This window comes from Mandrillus leucophaeus, unplaced genomic scaffold, assembly GCF_000951045.1.
Source record: "Mandrillus leucophaeus isolate KB7577 unplaced genomic scaffold, Mleu.le_1.0 Scaffold198, whole genome shotgun sequence".
Taxonomy (NCBI): Eukaryota; Metazoa; Chordata; class Mammalia; order Primates; family Cercopithecidae; genus Mandrillus; species Mandrillus leucophaeus.
The window spans coordinates 272,359-293,066 of record NW_012102009.1 but is presented as its reverse complement, the minus strand read 5'-3'; the positions used below and the strand labels follow the sequence as shown (position 1 = coordinate 293,066).

General features: G+C 38.4%; 1 protein-coding gene across 1 annotated transcript in view; it reads left to right on the top strand.

Moving 5' to 3' along the window:
• RUNX1T1 (runt-related transcription factor 1; translocated to, 1 (cyclin D-related)) overlaps positions 1–20,708 on the top strand; it is a 139,980-nt gene that overhangs the window by 66,776 nt on the left and 52,496 nt on the right. The window contains 2 exon segments of the mRNA XM_011978618.1: positions 14,593–14,730; positions 17,164–17,405. Of these exon segments, the coding sequence (XP_011834008.1) occupies positions 14,593–14,730; positions 17,164–17,405 (380 nt within the window).

Here is a 20,708-nt window from a genome sequence, read left to right as displayed (position 1 = left end):
AGCCCCGTGCCTGGCTAATTATTTTGTATTTTTCTTAGAGAGGGGGTTTCAACATGTTGCTCAGGCTGTTCTCGAACTCCTGGGCTCAAGTTACCCGCCTGCCTCCGCCTCCCAAAGTATTGGGATTACAGGAGTGAGCCACCGCGCCCCACCTTGTCATGCTTGAAATAAACGTTAGGCTGCTGGGCATTAGTTTATACCTGTAATCCCAACATTTTGGAAGGCCAAGGCAGGAGGATTGCTCGAGGCCAGGAGTTCGAGAGCAGCCTGGGCAACATAGTGAAACTAAACCTCTACAAAAAAAAATTTAAATCAGTCTAGTATGGTGATATGCACCTGTAGTCCCAGCTAGTCCAGAGGCTAATAAAGGAGGATCGCTAGAGCCCATGAGGTCAAGGCTGCCGTGAGCTGTGTTTACACCACTGTACTCCCACACAAGCAATAGAGCAAGACCCTGTCTCAAATAAACACACATGCATACATACATACATTAGGCTAAATCTTGTCACACTTTATTTTCAAAGTTTTTCCTGGTTATGTTCATTTTAATTTCAGATTAACATTTAAAACATTTATAAAATTCTAGAAAAAAATTCTATTGGTATTTTGTTTGTAATGATTTGAGTACATATAGAAGAGCAGTTGAATGGACACCTGACAATGTTAACTTTTTTAGATGGTTTGGCACAAAAAACTAGGGGCCTACTATGTGCAAGATGCTTATGTTTAGACACCAGAGATACAGCATTGAAAAGATAAGGACCATCATCCTGTATCTCGATCAGTTTTTATAATTGTGAAGGATTATAAGTAAAGTTTGGCAGGTTCACATTTTAGAATTATTGCACTGGAAGTAATGAAGAGAGGATTTGAGCAGAGATGGACTGGAGGGAGAGAAAACAGTCAGAGGCTTCGTAGGTTCTAAAGGCCAGGTCAGAGGTGAACTGGGGGTGGATCGCAAAGGTTATTTAGAAGTGGAGTTGACAGGACATTGGGATGGACTATAACCAGAGAGAAGTCTTAGGATGATTGTGGTATTTTGGCTTGGTTAGCTCAGTGGAAAATAATGCTATGCCCAGAGATTGAAATACAGGAGGAGGCACACATTTCTGAAGGACTATGTTAGGTTTGGTTCCACATATAACTATCAATGGGATATCCAACTAGAGTTGTAAGAAAGCAGTGAGACCACTTAGTCTGGCCCTCAGGAAAGTATCCTTCCTTGGCCCTCAGGAAAGTATGGACACCTGGCAGAATTTGTTGCATGAGATGTGAAAGCCTGTGTCAGATGCCAGATGGGTTGAAGATGAGGAGGTGAGGAAGGGCCAGGGTCCAAGAGAATTCCTTGTAACTCCTAGGAAGCTAGGAGAAGGATGCCACTGTAGAAGAAGAATGAGAAGTGGCTAAACAGATCAAAGGGCACCCAGAGGACAGGTAAGATAAAGACTGAAAGGTATCTTTTGGGTTAACCACAAAAGAGTTGGTCTTTTTGCTGGGGTGGTTTAGGTGGAACAGTGCTGATAGAAGCCCCATTGCAGTGGGAATGAGGTTGAAATATGAGAAAGTGATTTCATTATTATCATCAGTTGTTATTTTATTCTATCACTGAAGAAACTTTGGAATCCCTTCTAAAGAGAATAAGGAGTCCAATTGTTTTTCTCTACCTGTACCTTCAAATCTATATTTTTAAATAGAAAATTTCTTGTATATCCACTATTTACTCATACTAAGTACTTGGCAATGTGGTAAGTTCTAGGACTGAGTTGATATGATATGAATTGATATGCCCCCATTTCCTTACGGGACACTACTCTCTGACAGGTGGTGTTAGACAAATAATTATACAATTATATATAACAGTTGTGGTAAGCTCTATAAAGACAGATTAGATAGTACAATATTGCTTATAATACAGTGGGTAGGATAGGGGAAAGGTCAAGGATGTCTTCCTTGAGTAAGTGAATTTGAGCTGAGGTGGATTTTCCAGAGAGAGGGAAAGGCCCTGAGGTGAGATGAAGTTTGCAGCTGATTAAACCAATGAGGCATGAGATGAGATAAGAGAGGCCCAGACTAAATCTATCTAGGTTGTTGGTCATTTGAAGGGTTTTGGATTTTATACTAAGAGTTATGGTAAACCATGGAAACACTTTAAATATAGGGGAATGACTTGATCGGATCATTAGAATGTAAAGTTCTTGAGTGTAGTGATTTTTACAAATTTTTGTTCACTGACCTGTCCATGATCTAACAGTACCTAGCACATTTTATATAGCTCAATAAATATTTTTGAATGAATGCCTTTTTTAAAAAAAATGAGTGAAACATTTGATTTTATGAGAAGTTTTCATCTGTTGTTTCATGTAAACAGATTGCAGTGTGGGGTGAGAGGTTGTGAAGTCCAAGTGGAAGATAGTGCTGACTTGTATGCTGGTGGTGGCAGTGGAAATGGAGAGGCACACGGCGGAGGTAGAATAATTTGATAGTGACAAGTGTGGGAGAGGTAGCTACTTGGGATATTTTATACATGAACAGCACAGTATCATTGACAAAGTTGAACTTATCCTGTCCTTTTTCCGAATACTTCTTTCTGCTGGGTTTTGCCTTTGGTTTTTAATATCACCATGCACCTCTTGGTTCCTATTTATTCAAGGGCATCTTACTTCTTACTGAGCTCTGTAAACTTGAACAATACTTCTGAAATATCTCCTTAATTTCCCCCTTTTCTCTAGTCTTACAGCCATTTCCATACTGGATGCCTGTGTTCTATCTTGCCTAGACTATTGCTATCTAGTACTCCTGCCCTGGTGCCACTTTTATCCTATTCATGCTGTGCTCCAGATATACTATAGAAATGAGCATGTCATTTGGCTGCCTAAAATCTCAGTGCTTTTTCATTGCCTATAATGTAAAGCCTAAACTAAGTACTTTTTTTCCCCCTAGAGTACATTCAATTAAATTCAAGAAATGTTCACTTAAACTCCCGCTATTTGCTTGTCTAAGATTTAGCCACAGGTACCTACCCTGGGCACCTTCCTGATTGTCTCTCCTGATTTGCTAACTACTGTCTGGATGATCATAACTGACTCTACTGAGTGTCTGTGCTACCAATTTTCTGTAGCAGCTCTCTGAACCTTCTCTGTAACCTTCTTTAACCCTGTCAAAGAAGACAAATGTTATTAGAGTAATAATTGTCAGTTCTTCAGATGATAAAAGGTTTGGATCACTAATGACTTGTTTTTGTTTTTTGTTTGTTTTTTTACCTTCCAGAATGAACTACAGTTTGGCAACAAAGTGTTAACATACATGCTTATGTTCAATTTTGGAGCCCTTGTGATAACATGCATCTTTCTCTTCTCTTTGGATAAGGAGGAGTGACTTCCGTTATTTGGGCAACTTAGTTTTCCTTTCTAAGTATTGTTAACCTTAAGTAGACATTTGCTATTTGCCTGTGCCAGGGGCTTTAAACTTTTCTTTGTTAAACAGGGACCCTTATTTTTAAATGAGATCTTAAACAGAACACCAGGGTGTGAGTCAGATTAACCCACAACTACCCTATTTGAAGTGAAGTAGTTAGATCCCAGGCTGCTGCTTAATATCCATTTGGTACCTTAGGTACCTCTAAGAAGTGGTGATTAGAATAAGAAGCAGGAGTCACTGGAATAAGGGTGATAACAGCTGTGGGAGGGATGACATTTCTGAAGGACGTAGACATGCAAGTAATGCCTGGTATCCACAGGTATTCCTATGACAGCTGATCTTTCCTTACTTCATGAAATGAGTATGATTTTTCTATGCAGAACCACCATTTGCTCTATTGAACTGTCTTAAGGATTTGTTTCAAACAGCTAAGTTACTTGATTAAAATAGTGATAAAATTGAAAAAAAAGAGAGAATTACTAATATGTCTCTAGCTGTTTTGGCAGAAACTAACCTTTCTTCCTTCCTTCCTTTCATCCCTCCCTCCCCCACCTCCCTTCTTTCCTTCCTTCCTTTCATCCCTCCCTCCCCCACCTCCCTTCTTTCCTTCCTTCCTTTCATCCGCCCCCCCGCCCAGCCATTTATTCCATCCATCTGTCCGTCTGTCCATCCATCCAGTGCCTGCTATTTCAGACACTTTTCTAAATGCTGTGGAGCTAACAAAACAGAAAAATCTCTGTTCACGAAGCCAACATTCTGGATGGGGACACATTCAAAAATAAGATAAATGTGCCATGCATAGCTAGCTGGATAAGGGCTGTAGAGGAAAGGAAGGGGAATTCCTGTTGTCCCTGTATGGAGATAAGCCAAAGATATTTTTGAAATTAGTTTTCCAGAAATAATGATTGATTGGCATAGATTTATCTCATTCTCTCACCTGGCTTCCCTCTTAATCCACGTTCACTCCCGTTAAAGACATAGGGATGTACTTCAGTCATCTTTGATTCCGAAACAGCTGCTGACTGGCTCATCCCAGGACTGAGCCCATAGCCTTGTCCTCACTGTCATGATCACCTTGATGTTTACTGATCACCTGAACTGAGAATGTCTTGTGCTGGCACTTCTTCAGAGCTCATAGCTTATGTATCTTTGGGCTTCAGTTTTTTCTATCTCATCATCATCAGATGTAGAAACCCAGCATATAAAGCAAGTGAAAGATCTGAATGGCATTGGAAGATGTTTAGGATGAGGCTGCAGACAATCCTCCTGCTCCCCACCCCTTTGGTCTGCCTTGTCACCTCCATGGACTTCTGCCACAGAGCTATTGTTTCTAGGATAACATTTCAGAGTCATTTTTCTAGGATGGCATTGTCCTTTTGTGATGACATAAGTGTTTTATAACAGCTTTCTAACATAGTAACCACCAGGCACATGTAAATTTGGATATGCAGCTAGTGTGACTGAGAAACTAAGTTTTAAATTTTATTTAATCTTAATTAAAATTTAAATAGTCACATGTGGCTAGTGGCTACTGTATTGGAAGATGGAATTTTTTTTATTTTTTTATTTTTTATTTTATTCATTTATTTTTTTTTGAGATGGAGTCTCGCTCTGTCGCCCAGGCCGGAGTGCAGTGGTGCAATCTCAGCTCACTGCAAGCTCTGCCTCCTGGGTTCTCGCCATTCTCCTGTCTCAGCCTCACGAGTAGCTGGGACTACAGGTGCCTGCCACCAGGCCCCACTAATGTTTTTGTATTTTTCGTAGAGACAGGGTTTCATTATGTTGGCCAAGATGGTCTCAGTCTCCTGACCTCGTGATCCACCTGCCTCGGCGTCCCAGAGTGCTGAGATTACAGGCGTGAGCCACGGCACCCTGCTGGCAGATGCAGTTTTAATGTAATGCTAGCTACAGATTTAACATACTGAGTGCAATTCGTATCCCAGTTTTCCAGGCCATGAATAAAATGACGGTAGTTTTAGATGATAATGAACTTTAAGAAGGTCTGGATTAAGACCTGACTTAAAACCTTGGGCAAATTTTTCAATCCCTCGGGGCCTCAATTCCTATTTTATCAAGTGGGCAAATTTATAGTACCTTTTCATAGAGAGGTTTAAAGTGAGATAAAGCATGCCCAACATTTGGCACAATGCCTAACCCTGATTTTAGGCGATTCATCCTAATAGAGTTTTGTTGTTGCTGCTGTTGTTTATTTGGGCTTTTCTTTGGCTTGTAAAAAATAAAATATGCCCATTATAGAACAGAAAAAAGTAACAAGAAGAAAATAAAAATAACCTGTAATCCCACCATCCACAGACAAAACAACAGAAAACCTGTAGAATGTGGGAAAAAGTATGTTTTTGGTTCACAATATGCTTTTCTCTTTGTTTTGAATGTGTACATGTATGACTACACTGACACTACTATTGTAAAACAGTTTTTAGAGGCTATAGATCATATGTGTATAAATTGCCTTACAAACCTTTTTTCTGATGATATATACTAAAAAGTCTTAGAAAATATGTTGTGATTACTGAGAGTTGTTAGAAAACTGGTGAATTGAATAATCCAGTAGTATTTTTCTAGATTTATCTTTAGTGATTAATTTTTCCAGGATGTAAAAATTCTTTTGGAATTCTTTTTGGATTATGAGAGGAAAAAAGAGATACACAGATAATTTCATCTTGAGTCAAAACTGTGTGTCAGACACTGCTAAGTGCTGGGACTATAAAAACAAATAAAATGTCATCATTTCTCTTAAGTAAATTGTGGTCTAAATACTGTGTGCTCAGTGCTGCCAAGAGGGATTTAGACAGTCTAATATGAGAACTTGGGACAAACCCGGCCAGCCGGGGATAGAAAGGTTGTCAGCAAAAGGTTTCTGGCTGAAGTAACACCTGAAGGGAGTTTTAAAGGAATGATGGACTTAATTAGGCAGTGGTGGGGTGAAGAGTATTCAAGGAAAGGGATGCAGTGAGTATGAAAGTCGGAGTGACCAGGGGCATTTGGAGAACTGCACCTGTCTAGTATGGAGGTCAGAGGTGGGGATGGGGTGCATGGCAGAAATGAAGATGTGTTTGGAGCAGTCGCAGGAGCCAGATGGGTCACAAAGGTCTTTCTATGTCCTGTTAAGGAGCATAGACTTTATATTTAAGGTTATAAGAGACATTTGAAGATTACAAGAGGAGAGAGGCAGGATCTGTGGTCACACCACTGGCATACATAGAAAAATAACTGGATGTGGTTTGGAGAATGTATCGGAGATGGGTAGGAGTCCATTCAATGACTTGTTGAATAGGTCAGCCAAGAGATGGTAGATGATTCAGGTTCTAGAAATGAGTAGCCCTCTGGAGGTTTGGGTCTAGAATTTGGGAGGGATATCGACTATAGTTATTCTCATACTGGCCACAGAGTGAATAAAGTCACCCTTTCCAGAGTGCTTACCATGTATCAGGCATTTGACCAAGAATGCAGTACACATTATCTGAGTTTATTCCCACAATACAGGAGTTGCAGAACATGGCCAGTTTTACATAGGGGATGGCAAATTCTAGTCCTGTCTCTGAAGTCCAATGATAACACAAATGAAATCACTAAGGAAGCGTATAGAGTAAAAATTTGAAAAGGGTCTAAGAAGGAATTTTAGGGGAAGATGTCAGTAGTTATCACAGATCAGGAAAACGAGGAGCCCTTAAGTGACTGAAAAGGAGAAGCGAGGAAGGCCAGAGAAAGAGATTATTAGACTCATGGGATTGTGGGGATGCAGATGGTTCAGGGAGGAAGTGGGGAAGCTTCAAATGCTACAGAGATGCCAGACAAAGTAGTGTACATGTTTCTTGGATTAATAATAAAGAGACAATTGAGAAGAGTTTTAGTGGAGTTTAGGAGGATATCTTGATGCTACATGCCAGGGTTGCTTTTGTTTTTGTTTCTGTTTTTTTGAGATGGTGTTTCACTCTGTTACCCAGGCTGGAGTGCTGTGGCAAGATCTTGGCTCACTGCAGCTTCTGCCTGCCAGGCTCAAGAGATTTTCCTGCCTCAGCCTCCTGCGTAGGAGGAACTACAGGCATGTGCCACCACGCCTGGCTAATTTTTGTATTTTTGTATTTTTTTTTTTTTTTTTTGGTAGAGACAGGGCTTCACCATGTTGGGCCAGGGTCGTCTTGAACTCTCGTACTCAAGTGATCCACCCACCTTAGCCTCCCAAAATGCTGGAATTAGTCATGAGCTACCGCACTCCACCTTACATGCCAGGGTTATTTTATCAGCATTTCTTGGTTTAGGTGAAAATCAGCTCAATCTAGGTTTTAGGCAAAGAAGGAATTGATTGACTAGGAATCTGTAGAAGGTTTGGAAGACCCAAATTGTAGGAATTTTACATATGTGACAAGTCCCTAGTATTCAGTAGAATTAGGGACTTTATTTACCACTGCCATGATAATCTCGTATTACTTCTCTTTGCTTCTTTCTGCCTGTTAGTTGCTGGCTTTTGTGTTGCAGACCTGCTTTCTAGACATGGAAGGTGCCGTTTTCTACCCCTGGAGAGGGATTATTTTTCTGTCCTCAACTCTAAATATAAAGATCTTGGAGAAGGACTGATACTGCCTATCTTGGACTAGGTGCTATGTCTGGGCCTGTTGGTGTCTTGGGTACAAGTTCATGAAAGAACATGGTAGTTCCCAAGGTAGTTATGAGATTAGAGGGAATGGCAGTTTCTAGCATGGGGAGAGAAATGTTTAGACAGACAGTCTCATAGGTTTCTGCTCTTAGTGCATGGAAGATGGACTGGGAGATGAAGAACCAGAGAAAGTGACTATAGATTCTCTTTTAAGAGCCTGCTCTATGAAAGAAAATCCTAGTGATTATTTTGGTGACAACTAAAGAGGGAGAATTGGACTTTAGAATGTGTATTTTATAACTTAATCATTGATGAAGATTTAGTACTGAGGATTGAAAATGTATTTGAAAAGAAGAGGTAGACATTAATTTTAATGTTTATGGGAGAAAAATTGATATGCAGACATTCTTATGGACATGGAAATTTATGTGAACAGAAGAAGGCTAGTTATAATCACCACTTTCAAAGTAATTGTATTTGTGGTCACTTTGTTATCAAATATATGTTTTCAGGGTGGTCATCTTTATGTTTGTAATGATCGTAAGCCATATCTGTAGAAAGAAACCAGAGAATATTAGTATTTGCAAAAGGTCTTTAGGAAGATAAGAAAAGTAATTTATAGATAAGAAAAGTAGAATTCAAAAAAGTGAAGGGAAGTAATCACTTACAGATACAACAGTGCCTATTAGAAAAGAAGGGACTATTTGCTCCCTGGGTCCGTGTTTAGAAAGTGAGGACGTCTTTCTCACAACCTCTTCAGTAGACCTCCCTTCGTGGCCCATTGTCCAGAATTGAATCACATCACCCACCTCTGAAGCCTGCTATTGAAAAAGAAACTGTGATAATCTGACTAATGTGCAACAAGGAGGATTTGCCCCCAAAGATTGTGGGAAGAGGATGAGTACCTAAACAAAGTTAGGGCTCTCCAGCAAGGAAGAAAGCAGCGAGGAAGAAAGCAGCAAGTGTTGTTGAATAAGAACTCAGCAGTGTCTGCAACATGGACTAAGCTAAAGAGCTTATATTTTATTCCATGGACAATGGGACTCTCCTGAAGGTTTTAGATCAGAGAATAGGTAAGATCCTATTTGTGTTTCAGCAAAAATGCTGTTCATTAAACATCTATGGTCTTAGTCTGTTTGTGCTGCTATATTGGTACCTTAGACTGGATAATATAAACAAGATAAATTTATTTCTCATACTTCTGGAGGCTAGGAAATGCAAAATCAAGGTACTGGCAGGTTGGGTAAGGGCCTAGTCTCTGCTTTCAAGGTGGCAGCTTGTTGCTGGAATGCTGCTTCACATGGCAGAAGAGATGAGGGGCAAAAGTGGCCTCCCTAGCTCTCTCCAGTGCATTTATAAGGGACCAGTCCCATCCATGATGGCAGAGCCCTTATGGTCTGAGTGCCTCCCAAAAGCCCCACTTCTTAATGCTATCATATTGGTGATTAAGTTTCAGCACATGAATTTTGGGAAACATTCAGATCACAGCACCTGTGGTAAGACATGAGGTGAGACGTCATTCTATATAAGTTAGTTGCAAAGTTGAACTAAATTTCAGGTCTCCAGTATCTTCCCATGTTACCTACATTCTGTCCTCTCTCTGTGTGTACTGTTAATGGTGTGTGTTTGTCTTTTATCATGAAATTTGGTATCTTTGAACTGACGATAATATAAGGAATGAATTTCTAATAGTTAGAAATGTAACTATCCTTCCTATGAGAACCACAACTATATTAATATGTATTTATGAAGCATCCTCCTCAGGAGGATTTTTTAAAAATATTGCCATTGAATGCTTACCGTTTGCATTAGTTGGAATGTTTGGGTGTATAATATATACATGTGACCATCACACAGAAGGGCTGTGATAAATGCTAAAAGAAAGGCAGAGGTAATATGATATGGCTGTTGCCCGGTGCAGTTGAGGGAAGCTGAAAGAGGATGTGTCATCTACAGTGAGCAGTGAAGAATGTGCAGGGTGGGACAGGTTATTCTAGATGAGGGAAACAGCAAGAAAAAGAAAGGCAGAAAAGCCAAGAAGTACCAACGTGACTGGTATTGATAGAGCCTAGGATTGAGGGAAAAGTCAGGAATGGATCATGGAGTCGATGGCACAAGAGAATGAAGCTCACACCTGTTGGTACCTAATGTAAGTAGGCACAGTGCTAGGGTTTAAAACGTGCAATCTCATTCAATCTCACCACATTCCTATGAGGGACAGAGGATCATTTTTGCATTTTTCTCAGGAGGGAGTGAGACTTGGGAAAACTAACTTGCCTGAGAACTCACTACTAATGGTTGAAAGAGTCAAGATATGAAACCAGTCTGCCTTAACTCAGGAAGTTTTTCTGTTATGCCAAATACCCCACTGTGTCATTTCATGATGCTTAGCATGTTAGCATTTGACTCTCATTCTCGGGCATTGCGGAAGGGTTCTGAGCAGGAATGGGCTCATCACAAAGCTCATCAGGGAAGGGTGGAGGCTGGATGGAGGGCAGAAGCAACCAGCACCATTGTTGTGGTCCATGGATAGTCTCCTGTAACATCTGACACCCGGACATTGGAGTCACTACATAGCGTCATTTTCGGAACTGTATTTGCTGTCTTTTCCAGTGAAATAAAAATTAAAATTCTATACTCACCTTGATGCCTCTCTAGCTTCCTCCTTCTTTCCTATTTCCTGCTACAGGACTTTCATTTCACTTTGGCTTATCCTCTCTAGTACATACCTTCTAGCTGAGCCAACACGTGTTCAAATATGACTAACTCAGACTAACTACTAATTGTCCAAGAAGTTCCTCCTAATCCATAACATCTCTCAGAATTCTATAATAATTGACCTGATAAACTGATAGAAAAAGATGTACCACCTACCAATACTTGAACTCCCTTGTTGTTGTTGTTGTTGTTTTATACTGGTCCTCTCTAGAATGCTATGTAAACAAGGAAAATGCGGAATACCTACTTTTTGTACCTTAGAAACACATCTGGTGCTATTTGAACTAACTAAAAGTAAAGTAAGTGCCATGGCAGATTATGCCATACCTTTTCTTTTTATTAAAAAAAAAAAAAAGAGGAAATGGAAAACATACCACTTCTAGAAGGCCCTGACACTGAACTGGATATTGAAATCATATAGGTAATGTATTAATATATGCCACATTTCTTTTCCATGCATCAACCATCTTTGGTACATATGTGTTGGATATTTGCTGTGTGAGAGAAACATTACCCAGAGGGAAGATCGTCTTTAGAAGTAGTGTGAATCATTAAGGTAGAAGTAAAGTCAGCCCTTTTTGATTTTACTTACCTTTGCTACATGATCTGATGGAGGTTCGTTCTTTTTCTTTTTTCTTTTGACTTTTAATCATTTTGTGTCAGTCTTTGGCTATATGTCAGAATTCCCCTATTACAACTAAAAAATGGAAATTACATGCCAGGACACTATAATTTCCATGAACCTAAAAAATTATATAAAAAATATTATAACTTAATATTGGTTTTAGCATGTCCTCTAATTTGAAATGGAGTGAAATGCTTCTGTGGTTAAATCAGTTTGCTTGTGCTGTTTGCTATAAAAGTTTCAAGAATATACATTTCAAAAAAAGTTTTTAAATAATCCAAAACAAATGTAACAGGGCTCAGCACACTTGAAACACATTTTCTGAATTTATCTTAAATCTCTGTGCTCCAGAGAGTGTTCATGTGTATGTGGATTAGGCCTGGCTGGTTATTTCACCATCTATCTCCATCCTGGATTGATTGCACTGAACAGCACAGAATGAGTTACATATGGTCCCACTTTGTCTCAGTTTGTAGGACCTCTGGGCTGGAACTCCATTTGATCAGAGTGAAGCTAACCATTGCAGAAATTTGGCTAACGTCAAAACCCTAAATATGTGCACGTATACATGTATTCTGGCTAGAATGTTCATATTCCTGTTAGAAGTAGTGGTGTTTTCTATGCATTGGCTCAGTAGTTATTGTTGACATTTCAAGAATTAAAAAAATAATCTACGGATGATGATGTTGCTGTTCTGGATAGGAATCATGTTACAAATGTGGAGCAAGACAATATTCAGATGTTTTCAAATCAAAATTATGAATATACCAAAAACTTTCTAAAATTGGGAAGGAAGAAGATAGGAATACAAAGATTATCTTAAATACAAACTTAAAATTGAGGAGGAAACCTATTGTCAAATTTATCATTTCTTTTTTTTAGTGTAGTCTATTAAAAAAAGAAAAATAGGCTTCAAATATATTTAAAGTTTAGATATTGCTCCTTGACTCATAAACTTGAGTCAGGTAGGGGGCTGTGCACATTAAGGTCCAGCTTGTAGCCACTGAGGGTAAAGGAAGCTGTTGAGGGTAACTTACTCCCCCATCAGGCTCTTGTCTCTCTATTTTGTTCTTTTTCCTCGTCTTCTTTTTCCTCCTATTGCTTTATTTATTTTTTTGTTACTCCCACTTCCCCTCCCCCTCCTGCTCTTCCTTTCTCTGTCTGTGCAACCACGTGCTTCAAATCTGTGTATCTGGACTGCCTTCTCTAACAGTTCCGTGTGAGTGTTAGCAGAATGAAAACCAGATGGACCAGCAGTTCCCACTGTTATCTCCCAGCCGACTCTGGCAAGCCTCCTCTTCTCCCTCCCTCCTTGGCATGACAGAAATATTTGCCTTTATTTAGGGAGACTTGTATTTGCTGCTGTACCTCTTCCCTCAGCTGCAACATAAGTGGGAAGCTATTTATTCCCTTGTTGCTGAGGTTGGTTGAGGTGAGTAGAATGTGCAATGAATTTAACTATTGAAGAAGCAGTTTTAAGCCTGCCTAACTTCTGTATTTTTCTAGACTAAGTGACTTACTGGTTTTTAAATGCTCTGGAATAGCAATCTGAAGACAAGTTTTTAACAATAGACAAAGGTGAAAAATGCTCTTCATGTGTGTCTCTACGATCCTTTCACCCAGAACACTTGTATTCACTATAGGCACATCCATTGTTATTCAGTCAGAGGTAGAGATTCAGAAATGGAGACCCTGATATTGCTGTTAACTCATCAATAATAATAATAATAGCTTACTGTGCAAATGCTCTTATTAGAATGATGATTATTTTCATTCTCTTATTGCATCTTCCCTAAAGTGATATCAACATTATTTCAACTTCTAAATGTTGTGTTTTATTGCAACCCAAGTGTTAAGAAATTGCTTTGAACAAAAATGAGGTAGATTTGGAATTGTGATAGTAGTAATTTGGGTTTTTCCTTTTCTTTCAATAATTGACCTTTAAGTAGTTTTGAGAATTTCTCACTGTGGTTATTGTAACGTTTTTAAAGGCTTGTTCTTTCTTAATAGTTACTTCACTTTTCTAAAAGCCCAAGTGTGAGATATTTGTGTCTGTAACTGCAAGAGGTGCCTCAACACTTTGGGTGTGTATGTGTTCTTGTGCATGCCTACACATGTTTGTGAAAGAATTAGATCTAAAGAAACAACCAAAAATAGAGACTCTGATACTGCTATTGACTAACTTATTGTGTAAATGCTCTTATTTGAATGATTATTTTTATTCTTTTATTGCATCTTCCTTAAGATGATAGCAACATTATTTCAACTTTTAAATGTTTATTACAACCAAAGTGTTAAGAAATTGCTTTGAACAGATCAAAAGGTCTGTTGCTTTGATAAGTAGATTAGATTGAGAAAAACAGTTCAAAATGTCAAGGGAAAAGTATACTTAAGAGAAAGCATTTCGGAAGTATGAATGTCCATTATTGGGTAATCAGTAAATTTCTTCGTATCTGCCACAAACTCATGAAAACAATATTAGCAGTGTCTAGTTCTTTTTAGTTCTCCATTTGGGACTTTTACATTCTCACTCCTGTTTGAAATGATTAATTGGAGTATTGGTTTCATGCTTTTAAAATGGCAAGTCATAAATTTACACATTCTAAGTAAATAATAGCTTCACTTCATTGTATAACACATTTCACTTATGTAGCAGTGATTTTTAAAACAGGGCAGGAAAAATTGAAGTGCGAAATATGTCTGGAAGACAATAACCTGTTTCATCTAAGAGGCCAGGAAACTAAGGATAGCAAAGGGATGGCAGGTGTTACAGAAAATCATTACAAAGAGCTGGCTCCTACCAGTATCTCACCTGCATAACGGACTTGAGGTTTTTGTTATTTCTGAGCTGTCATGAGGGGTTCATTATCATCCCACTTCCTCATCTATTTTCTACCTCTTGCTAACATTGGCTTCAGCTTCCAGTGCAGTTGTGCTGCTGCATATAACACTACCAAGGTAGCATCTGCCAAAGCCAGAAATAACAATAGGATATAATATAACCTAGTTACGAATGAGGTCCTGCCATCTGTGCTATACCTTCTTAAGTGGGGTTTGGATGATAAAATCCTGATTTAAACTTCAGTAGATAAGCGTATTTTATTGATAGAAGATGTTGAATTTCTTCTGTTCACTTGCTTTTAAAAAAGATAAACCCCACTTGAAAAACTGAGGTGCTTAAGGAGTAAAATAATATGTTCCTGGTGGCATCCTCCAGATCGTACCGAGAAGCACTCCACAATGCCAGACTCACCTGTGGATGTGAAGACGCAATCTAGGCTGACTCCTCCAACGATGCCACCTCCCCCAACTACTCAAGGAGCTCCAAGAACCAGTTCATTCACACCGACAACATGTAAGTAGTCATTTCAGGCTTTTGAGTTTCGGTTTTAAAGTTTAAATTAGATTTTTTTTTTCTGCAAATGAAAAAATCAAGGGAAAATAAGATTCAGCATCAATGTATAATGCAGAAATGAAGCAAAAAAAAAAAAAATCATTTGTTTGCCAGTGAGTAGGTACTGAGCACAGAAGTATCATAGCTTAGGTATAATTTGTATAACTGCCAATATTTGCCTTCCTTTTCATTATTGCTTCAAAGTTGTAGTCTGCTATGATTTTAGCAAATGAAGCAGCATTTCGTCTGTAATTCCAGTTGTTACCACTATAACTTCTAATTCATCTTAATGTGGAGCTCTTTTAGTTTGTTCAGCATAACTTGGAACATGGAAATGTGCTATTATTATTTCTAGGTTACTTCTGGTCTTCTAACACCATTTTCATCTATTTAGAGCAGGTGCAAATAATGTTAAAATATAATATCCTTGAGTTAAAAGGGATATTGATATGCAACAATATCATACAGAAAATTTTCTGAAGTGAGAAGTGCCTTTCTTGCCCTTTTTTTTTTTTTTTTTTTTTTTTTTAAGGGGGACAGAATCTCGCTCTGTCACCCAGGCTGGAATGCAGTGGCACGATCTCAGTTGACTGCAACCTCTGCCTCCCAGGTTCAAGCGATTCTCCTGCCTCAGCCTCCTGAGTAGCTGGGATTACAGGCATGCACCACCAAGCCCGGCTAATTTTTGTATTTTTAGTAGATATGGGATTTCACCAGGTTGGTCAGGCTGGTCTTGAACTCCTGACCTCATGATCCTCCCACCTTGGCCTCCGAAAGTGCTGGGATTACAGGTGTGAGCCGTTGTGCCCGGTTGTGTCTTTCTTGTCTTGAACCTGTCAGACTCTTACTAAAACTTTACTCCATTCCTGCTTGGCTCAAGTCCTGTGTTCTCTCAGTGGAGTGTATTGCTTTTGGTACAGTCCAAAGGAAAGGACAGAAAATTCTGACAGAACTGCAACTTCCCATTCTTTCCTGTATATTTCATTAGGGATAGTTAGTAACTTTGTTTTAATAAATCTCAAAATCCGGGTTGAAATTGTTGTCAAGGAATTGTGAAACTAGTAAATGTTATCGGTTGCAGCTATTTTGCACACCATGTGCCATGAAATCCATATGAATGAAAAATAACTAAAAGGCAAAAATAGATCTGTGGGACTATAAGGGATTAGCAAAATACACATCTCAGGCTGTTTATGCAGTGTTGCGCTGCCATTTAAAAGACCTTTCCAAATGTGTAAGGAGCAGGTGATTGTGCAATGCCAAGTTATAACGCTGTCATCTTATATTTGGTTTGTTGTTACCCAAAGCCACAGGGGTAGGCATATGTCTCCTGTGAGATGTCCTGGTGAGCTGGCATATCTTGACAGGTTATTATGATACTCATTTGGGACAAGAGAACCATTTTATTATGTCAAAATGAAACTTTTAACAGTAACATCGTCTTTAAAACATTTTCAAACTATATCAAAATTAAATTAAAAAGATGGGCTTGATAAAGGTCTGCTTATCAAATTAATTGACTTAACATGATAAAATCAACATTTTCTTTAATGCAAAGGATGCAGATTTTTAAATTCTGGTTCTTATGGATTATCAACTTTTTGCTTTCTTTTTATGTACTTATTATTAGTGTACATATTAATGGGTTACAGAGTGACAGGGATTGTCATCTTGATGTGCAAACAAATTTTATCAGAAATGAATTTACTGAATTATCACCACTCCATGCTCTTGGCTGAATTGAGATGTCTCCTTTTGATTTCTTGAAATAACTCCTTGTTAAACACCATATCCATTTTGGCTTTGTACTTGAAATATGCATTTTTCCTAAAGAAGTAGTTAAGAAGTATGAGGGGGAGAAAATAGCCTTCTAATTGGGTGGTGGAAGGTTAAAACTTGAAAGTCCTGTTCCTATAAACACAGCTGTCAGTTGTGTGTACAAAACATGATTAAAAATGTTCAATGATAAATTTAGTCTCCACCAAATGTACACTTTCTAGGGGAGCAGTTTGGAAAGGAATAGTCCTGTTATATTGATGTAAGCCTGCGACAAAAGGCTGACATCCGAAGCTGTCTGTTCTATTTTTGAAACATTTCAGGTGGTTGGCATATGTGCACATGGGAGGCAGGGCTGGCCCTGGGTTGCAGCAGACTCCATTATTATCAGCCTCTGTTCAGGATACCATCACTCAGTATGAGGAGTAGACCCATTTAGTTATAGAGTACCTGAGGATGTAGTAACCATGTGAAGTCCAAGCATTTTTAAAAAGTCCCAACATTTAAAAAGTTATAAAACCTTTATGTAGATGTAAATGGTAGGAAACTTGGTGGCAATTTCCTCATGTATGTTCTCTGTAAGTTTATGATTTCCTTCTGATTTTGTGCTCTTGACAGTAACTAATGGCACGAGCCATTCTCCTACAGCCTTGAATGGCGCCCCCTCACCACCCAATGGCTTCAGCAATGGGCCTTCCTCCTCTTCCTCCTCCTCTCTGGCTAATCAACAGCTGCCCCCAGCCTGTGGCGCCAGGCAACTCAGCAAGCTGAAAAGGTTCCTTACTACCCTGCAGCAGTTTGGCAATGACATTTCACCCGAGATAGGAGAAAGAGTTCGCACCCTCGTTCTGGGACTAGTGGTAAGCAAATGGAAACCAACCCAGTTTTCTTGGTGTAAGGGATAGTGTGAGTGGGAGACTCAGATATGTAGACATGTAGACACTGTTCTCACAGCTATTTTGTTACAATAGTTTCTACATCTGAAGAGTGTGTGCAAGTCTGATTCATGCTATAGTGACAATCTTTTAAATTCTGCATTATATATTGACCCCACCAGAGTTTTTTCTTTTTCTCACTATTTGATTAATAAAGATATAGTTATACAAATTTATTGTTATATTGGCCATAAACATGTGTCTGTGTGTATATGTGTGTGTGTATATTTATGTGTGTATACTTATATATACACACATGTCTATGTTTATATATATATATACACACGTGTGTGTATGTGTATGTATGTGCACATGTGTTTCAGTATTTCAGTAAGTATACTCTCCTGGCATGTCTAGTAGCTTTCAATGATGACAAAATGGTTTTGTTATGTTCAGTCACTCAATCTGATTGGGTGCTCATTTTAATTTTGTTGCTTTAGGGGATTTTTATCATTGGCCTAGATGAACACGAATTTATAACAACACATTCTTCTTTTATTTAGTGTTGTTTTTAAGATGAATAACATTGAAATTTTTTATTGTAGTAAAATATACATACAGTTTATCATTTTAGCCATTTTTAAGTGTACAGTTTAATGGCATTATGTATATTCACGTTGCTGTATAGCCACCACCACTGTCCATCTCCGGAACTTTTTCATCACCTCAAACTGAAACCTTCTGTATTCATAAAACAGTAACTCCTCATCTCTTTTATCCCCAGCCCCTGGTAAACACTATTTCTTTTTTGTTTTAAAAAAACGAATCTTCGTTATAGGTAGAATTACCGACACCACTAGTTTGAGAAGAGAACTGTTGGTTTTTGCATATTACACTATGTTCTGCACATTGTCACACTGGAAAATAGAACATACATCTTTTTTTGCACTCTAAGTCACTTTTCCATGTGTTGTAATTTTCTATAGAAGCAGAGGATTTTCGAGTATTTAGGAAGGCTAGTCTCCCATATCACACTGAGTCACGGAGAAGCTATGCGTCATATATGCAGTTCTTTCATTGTCCAGGATTATGGTCGAACTCAAATTAGAATGATAGGCAGCAGTCTCCGTTTTCTTGAAATAGATTATTTATTTTTATTATATGGACCTATCAGGGGCAAAGCCATACCAGTTGTGTTTTGCAAAAGGAGTTTCAGAATTAGAAGGCTGGGTGAGAGCCTAGTTCAGAAGACATACTTCAAATCATTATAGCCCATATTTGATAGAGATTTTACAATTTAATTTTTAACCATTAACTGCCTCTCCTCCCTGCTCCAAGAACAAAAGACTTCCATGTTTCTCACAATCTATCAGCTCCACCTTGTAAACTTCTAAGACAGGAAGGTGATATTCACAAGAGGTGTGTTGGCATACTTCAGATACTTTTGTCAGTCACTTATCTTTTCCTTTTCATTCATGAATTTGCATAATAAGCTTTTTAACATGTAAATAAGTTAGACCAAGGAACCACAAAGTAAATCCAAAGTAATAATTGTATCAAGTAAATGGTGAATGTGTTGTCCTTAGCAAAAAATTTTTTTTAAATTGCATTATAAATTTGACCTGTTCTTTATTAACAGTGGTTCCGTAATTGAAAATGCAGAAAAACTTGGTAGCTTTAAGTAGATTTTTCCCAAGTGGCATACTTTTGTGTGAAATACTTTTAAAATATATATTTTTTTAATCTAAAAGCCTAAAGAGGAAAATAGGAGAAGACATTAATTAATGATGTCTTACATATAATAGGCAGTGAATATTCATTGAGTAGCAGACTTCTGTTTTAAACATTTGGCTTACAAGCCATTTTACATAATTCTCAGAACTACCATTTGAGGGAGTGATTTTTATATACATTTGATACATGGGCAAACTGAGGTTACAGAGGTTAAGTAAAATATACAAGGCCACCCAGCTGGTAGTGACAGATTTGAACCTAGGTACTAAATCATAATCACATTACGCTGATGTTTAGGTGGAGTTAAGAAAATGTTAGGAAGTACTGTCTTTTTTGTTTTTTTCCTTTAAAAAAATTTTTTTAGTAATTTTTTTTAGACAGGGTCTTTCTCTGTCACCCATACCCGTTCTCTGTCATCCAATGCATTCGCCTTGGTGCCAGCAAGGCTCACTGCAGCCTTGACCTTCCAAGTGTAAGCAATCCTCCCTTCCCAGCCTCCCCTGGGACTACAGGCACACACCACCACACCTGGCTAAATTTTTTGTGACATCAACTCACTTTGTTGCTCTGGCTGGTCTCAAACTCCTGGACTCAAGCAACACTCCTGTCTTGGCCTCCCAAAGTTGCTGGGATTACAGGCATGAGCCACTGCACTGGACTGGAAGTACTGTCCTTTTGAAAATGAGTCATAGAAAGAAAATGATAGATTTTTAAAAATTGGCTCCTTGACATTTATTGTTACAGATAGGAAGTTGGTGTTTATTGATAGTTTCATGTGAAGATGTTTTGAATGTGGGGGTACGAAGAACTTAGAACTTGGTGCTCCTGTACTTTATTATAAAAGGAAACATGCACAAAAAAGTGGGTGGAGCAATATTGTTATGATGTTAGGTCACAAATTGCCAAATTTTGTCAGTCATCAGAGTTATTGAAGGGACTGAAAAAGTTGAGACCGCGTTGTGATCCTGCCCTAGGAACTAAAGAAAACAAATGAAATGAGGGTTAATTTACTCAATGACTTTATAATTGGTTTGTTGTTCATTAAGTTCATGCTTTTACCAACACACATTATCCATTGTAGGGTATAAATCCTGAGTATTTGGGGCTTGTTTTTTTTTTATATATAAGGTAGGTTAGGAGTGAATCTGAGTTAATTTTGTTTGGGTCAAGCATTTGCCTCTAGGATAAATGGAATGTCTTCGATAATTGGGATTTTTTTTTCAACTTATGCAAAACTCACTGACTCAGAAGAGTCAAACTTTTTCTTTGGCTTTATTGGCATAGCACACTACCCAACTTCGATGTTCACCCTGAGCAAAGATGCTTTGGCAGACAAAGAATACAAGATGGAAATACAGGAGGAGGAGGAGAATATTTCCACGAGCAGTAGTGCTAACATGACGTGGGATAAATCTTGACTGAGAATTCTGACATTTGCCTTTGGTCCTTTAAGTGATCTATTATGCTTTTAAATACATGCAAGTGTGTTTGTTTTCCATAAAGGCGATGTTAGAAAATTCTTCATAGTTGCACAGACTTCTCTGATAATTACAC